The 6098-nt window shown below is 35.9% G+C and overlaps 1 protein-coding gene across 3 annotated transcripts; it reads right to left on the reverse strand.

Moving 5' to 3' along the window:
• Positions 1-1600: 1600 nt before the first annotated feature.
• LOC125585515 lies at positions 1601-4748 on the reverse strand. Of its 3 annotated transcripts, XM_048754737.1 has the most exons (4): positions 3789-4062; positions 3586-3700; positions 3077-3457; positions 1601-2983 (listed from the first exon to the last, which is right to left on the reverse strand). In XM_048754737.1, exons 1-4 carry the CDS (start codon positions 3942-3944, stop codon positions 1887-1889), a joined length of 1749 nt encoding a protein of 582 aa, XP_048610694.1. In that variant the 5' UTR covers positions 3945-4062; the 3' UTR covers positions 1601-1886. The 3 variants fall into 3 exon arrangements, with proteins under 3 accessions (XP_048610694.1, XP_048610693.1, XP_048610692.1); XM_048754736.1 differs by adding an exon at positions 4483-4748 and having other exon boundaries at positions 1601-1766; positions 1856-4063; XM_048754735.1 differs by adding an exon at positions 4483-4747 and having other exon boundaries at positions 1601-4063.
• Positions 4749-6098: the final 1350 nt, after the last annotated feature.

The raw sequence follows: 6098 nt of genomic DNA on the forward strand, positions 1-6098 counted from the left end.
CTATGGTTTTAATAAATGTGTTGTCATTTCATTTTTATTACTACTAACATGATTTTTTAATGATCAGTGATAATGTATTTTTAACGTTATGTATTATATTTTATCGTATATTTTCTAACTCTTCATGTTAGCACTTTTTTAGAATCATTTTAATTAGATAATAGGCTTAAAGATGTAAATAAAACTGTGTATGCTGTAAATTTAGACTTTTTAGTGTAACTGACCACTATCAATTATGGAAATTATATTATGATTTTATTTTACTAAATATTTCTTTCTGTGTATATTTTTTGTTTTATTTTGTATTTTTACAATTTTATTGTCTTATTCTTTCATTGCGGAGAATTGTTATTTCCAATTTTTGTTTTATATACCTTAAAAGTCTTTGGTTGATTTTTGTTTGTTTTTTTTCTCCAATTACAATGTACTGTTCGACCGTTTTTTTTTGGATCAAACTACTAATATCATCAGATAGAAAAGCTTAAACTCCAAGAATTGAGTGAGTATTTGTGTTAGAGAAAACTGACTTAGCCACTAATATAGTGAGATATTATAATATTAGAAGGTATGAAAATTCTTCTCTGTTGTCCTACGCTGGACATAATTAAGTTGTTGTCAATTGATTCTATATTTGTGATAACTAGAAATACATTTTTATGTCTTCTTTACATCATCCTTAATTGGCTTAAGATTCGACTATTTCTAATATACTGGGAGTAATATAATATTAGATGTTGATTATCTCCTTCCAATTAGGAATGCACATAATGAGAGAAATTTAAGGTGAGACCACTTTACCATTTTTTCCTCATATATGTATAGAATTAATTTATGGATTACTTTATATGTTTCAAAATGTAATCGGTTTTAATTTAAATCTGTAATATTTAAAAGTTATTACTTTAGAAAACTGTCATTTAATATATAAATTTAATCAATTACACATTAATTTACATAATTTAGTTGGCCACACAATATCCAATAAATATAAAGTTACATTGAAATGTAAAAACAATTTATATAGTGAAACAAAAAATACTTTTAAACCATTATATTATAAAACAAATAGAATATTCAAATTATATTGAAACAATAGAATAGTAAGAATCAGAAAAGCTGAAATCTCAACGTCGATCATTTACGTCGGTCATGCCTTACACCATCTCCAATGTATTCCTCATTGGCCGATTATTTTCGGTTATAATTGTTTAGTTAAAAAGTTAAAGTATTATTTTGTAAAAACAAATAGAGGAGGTGACATGGCAAAAATATTGTTTCTCATCGGCCGATTATTTTCGCATACGTGAGCACTCTATCTGAGGCTTATATCCTCCTTTTATTAAAATTATATTTTTGAGTATTATGAAATAGTACTAATCAGAATTTTCACAACGTCACAAATTACGAATGATTTACTAATAAATTTCAGTTAATGAAAGAGATTCGTACGTGTATTCGTTTATTTCTTAATAAATTTTCTAACTTTTTTTTCTTATATATTCTCCCACTCAGATTATTTCACAGAAACATGTATATTTTTCGCGTAATTTGAAACAAACAAAAATGTTCGAACCGATGAAACTAAAGCGAGAGGGACAAGTAAAAAAGCAAAATGATATTTGCTACATTTTTATAGTAAAAGTTAACAAAGAAACATGAAATACAGAATCCTAAAACAAATAACAAGTCCAACTATGTTTTGATTCTTCAACATTGCTAATACAACAACTCCAATGAACAAACAGAAGCTTGCGCGCATATAGTCCCTGACATAATAAACCAGAAATCTTGTAGATAGAGTTGGGTTTTCTACAGAGTCAAAAACCTTTTGATGGAGATATATAAAAGATCTTACTCGTCTCTTGCACTAACAGTGAAGCTACATCTCAATCAGTTCCTGCCCCCGTGCCAAGCAACTCCTCAGGTATAGCCGCCGGGTCCAAGTCCCAACAGTTTCCAGGCACGCTGCTGGTTTCTTCTTTAAGAAACCAAGACGGCACTTGATGAGAAAACCGGAGCATCTCTTTCCTCGGTATCCATTTTGTACTCTCCTCCCTCCTGCAATACACGGTCTTGTAACCCTCTACTTTGACAAGCGAGGCGATGCAAACCCCAAACTGTTCAGAATACTCATCGAGGATCTCGACCATTTCATACTGGTGCCTCACTTCATCAGGTGTTGAGTTGTTCCAGTCTGGTGACCAGTTCTTGTACACAGCCCAAATCTCTCCGGTCTTGGGGAATATCCTAACACAACCACCTCTTCCCGTCTTCTTGTCTTTCAACAGATGGGAGAATATGTTAACGTGTTCAACTATGTCAGTGTTCCGTATCCTGAAATGTCCGCACGACTTGGTAAACCCGTACTGCACCCATTTCATTGTCCCAAACTCGATGTCGGTTTTGGAGCTCAAGTAGGCTATGTCAATCTTAAATGGTTGAACCGATAGCACTTCCCGGACCACGCAATATAGCCGTGGCATACCATCATCTTCATCATAAATTGCCCATATTTGCCTCGCCTCGAAGCACTCTTCCGATCTGTTGCTATCAAAGTCATGGAAGTCGGAGTCTGGAACTGTTATTGGTCCGTTTATTTTCCGAACAGATTGATGACCGGAAGAAACATGGCTTCCTATTCCGAATACACCATCTCCTACCATGGAGGAGGCCTTTACTTCATCAAGTGGAGCTGCGTCCTCTGTAGCCATCGCTTCTGCTGCCACTGAAGCCAATCTCATCATCTCTAGTCTTTGCTGTATATTTGTTTTAGCTTTGCTAATCAATAGCTTCCGCGTATCCAATCCTGTTGCAGGCGCGGACCACCGTCTAGATTTACCATGACTTTGGCCTACATGTTTAGACTCAGGTTCCTTGTTTCCATCCAACTTCGTTGTTTTTGATTCTGTGTTTTCAACAAATCCATTACCAGATGACCCCAAACTCACGTTCCTCTTCTTCTCAGGTCTGGGGGCCTTAGTCACTGAAGGATCAGCAGACCAATTGGGTGGGCTCAGATCAGTGGCTGCGCTTGTAGTCCTGATAGACCCTTCCTTAACATTCTTTCTTCCCCTACAGACTACTCCATTGGCCAGCTTAGAAGGATATCCGCTTGATACAGAAGACATCCGGTTTGACTCTAGATTCCCAGGAGATGTTCCCACGTAAGAGTTCCAGTCATATTCATATCCATGTGCAGGATACTGACCTAAGAAATAAGTGGGATTGGCAGGCATGCCCGAGACAAAATCATAGCCATGAGATCCGTAGCCATTACTTGTTGTATGAGCTGGAGGCGCATATTGAACTGATGCACTAACAGGACCAGGCCCAGTCTCCACAGCAATAAATGCTCCTCGGCAGTTCTTACACGAAAGCCGCTTATTGACATACTTGCGCAGATACTCGTACTGAACTTTGCAAGAGGTACAAACAGTCCAGAATGTATCAAGTCTTTCTGAAACTGGTGGACAACAATCAAATCCTGCGGTCCCAGGGACATACTCTGTGTTGTTGTTGTTGTTCTGATCCTCCATGGAGTCAATAAGTTTCTTTCTTTTGTAATAAAAAGTGCTTTTCTTGAACTCATTCGAGAGGAAAGCCCAAGCTTCGGATATGATCTGGAAAGCCCCACTAGCTCCAAGGCATTTGTTCTTGTCGGGATGAAGCAAAACAGCCATCTTCTTGTACTGTGCCTTGACTTCTCTTTTTCCAGCTGACGGTTTGAGTCCAAGAACAGCGTAGTAATCAATCTCCCCGCTGCGTCTACTCTGAGAAGCTATATAAACATCGTAGGTCGTGAGCATTTGAGACAAACCTTCCAAGTCTGGAAACAGCGACCTCGCCCTCAACGCGTAGCTCCTTGCGCCCGTAAAATCCTTTTCTGCAAATCTCCTCTCAGCGAATTGCTTGGCTTTAAGAGCCTCTTCTCTGTATGCTTCCATGTATAGAATTCTGGTCAATTTTCTCGAAACGTTCTGCAAAAGGAAACTAAGACCGTTCTGGGGAGCTAACACGCGCGAAGTTGCCCATTTACAAGCACCATAGAAATCATCATCATCATCTGCAATCAATGATTCACCAGAGTAGAATGATTACTTTCAGTCAAAAGACAACATTCTAACACAAAACAGGATAATCTTATTGAGATCAATCTTAAACCCTTAAAAAAAGAGAGAAAATTCACTTGTACTAGCTCCATTTTAGGATCATTTGCTGCTTAACATATGTCAGAAATACAAAAACCCTCTAGAGTATTTACGCATCTTGAAGTCAAATCTACCTTAAAGATGTCTCCTTTTCCGACAAAACAATCAGTTGAAACAGGAACAGAGTCAAATGTAAGCTTAATAACTCCAGCAAAAGAATCACAACAAAATCTGATACATTTAAAGGTTCGCTAATTTCAAAAAAAAAATAAAATAAAATAAAGCTAATCAACCACGATCGATTAATTCGTCAAGAAATAGCTAGAGATCTTACTTGGGAACAATGCTGTAAATCTATCACTTTCCTCCAGAGCAGATCAAGCCTAGCTTTATCCCGAACAGATTTGTAGATCCACTCCACTAAAATTAGGGTTTCCGACGAAGTGAAGTTTGTTCAGCACTCTTTGGAATCACACATCCCTAATGGATTTGCCGGCGGAATAAGCTCGAGATTCGCCGTCGATCCGAAATCGAAAATTTTAGGGGAAAATTAACGATAAATATAAAATATGGAATTTTTATTTCTTCGGATTGGTTTTAAGTAATTTTCACAAGTGAAAAGTAAACGATGCTAATTTGCTAATACTGCTTTATGCTATCGTGCACAGTGCGCATTTATGTATTTTATAATTTTTAATATCATATGTCCATAACCTTTTTGTATATAAATTAATTGATGTGATAATAATACATAAATCCCTTACCAAAATGAATTTATAAGCGGTATTGGAGGTAAAACTGAAACATGAAAACTTAGTTTCCCGCCAATGCACACACAAGTTTGTGCTCCCTGCAGATACATCTAACTAATTGTTAACTGTGGATGGATCATCATGACACACACACACATTTATGTATGTGTATATGTATATATGTTAATCTCGTCCTTTTCTCAATTCTTCTTAGTGTTGAAGACAATTTATGGAGTACCATAGTGAAATTGTAACATCTCCTCACCATCTATGGCTAATGCGCACGTTCACTTTCTTGGTCTATGACAGTAATTCTGTGTAATAATAGATTTAATTTTTTGGAAGTTCGAAAAAACTGTTTACAAATTCGACAATAATCACATAACATTTTCACATATTTTGGCATAATTTAGATGGTATTGCAAATTATTTTCTAATAAATCACTTATCTTTCTAAAATAGATAATTGTAACTTAAGATTTAATAAACTAATTATTTAGATAATACGTATTGGTGACTATGGAAACAAATAAATCATCATCATGTGCAAGACCGTCAACATATACTATAAATGTGATGTTGACACGGTTTTTGATGCTCGATCCAAAAAGGTTACAGAAAGATAGATTGTGGAAAAAGAATTGGTGCGGCAAAATAGTGGAGCTCTGGAAACTTAGGAGAATCATCATCTCCTTTATAAGCAGAAGGAAAACCTCTTATGATGACAATCAATGCCTCAATGGTACGAAATTTAAAGGTTCCAATATACTATTTTTGAAGAGGGGGGGGGGGGGGGGGGGGGGGCGGGGGGGGGCGGGGAGGGGGGTATTGCCAAGTTTTAATGAAAAAAAAAAAAATAGTGAGAACAAAGTTTATCAATACAAAATCTTTGAAAATATTTTTTTGATACATATATTTCTTAAGAAGTTCTGTATGTGAGTGAGGTATAACAAGTTGGTGTTTCAACAAAAGCCGCTCATTGTCTTGCAAAGAGGGGTCTTCCAAATTCTTCATTTTATTCAGTTTGTTGTGATCCTCCTATTTTGTTAGTAAACTTACAAGTTTTACTTAAAACAATCTTTCAATAAGCTCAACACACACATTGACTTATTGATTTAGCATCTTACGTTCAAAGGTCTATATGCATAACTCAAAAACTTCTCAGTGAAATCTTTTTATCTCTATAGTGTTCGACTTC

Source organism: Brassica napus, chromosome C4 (assembly GCF_020379485.1).
Source record: "Brassica napus cultivar Da-Ae chromosome C4, Da-Ae, whole genome shotgun sequence".
NCBI classification, from domain to species: domain Eukaryota; kingdom Viridiplantae; phylum Streptophyta; class Magnoliopsida; order Brassicales; family Brassicaceae; genus Brassica; species Brassica napus.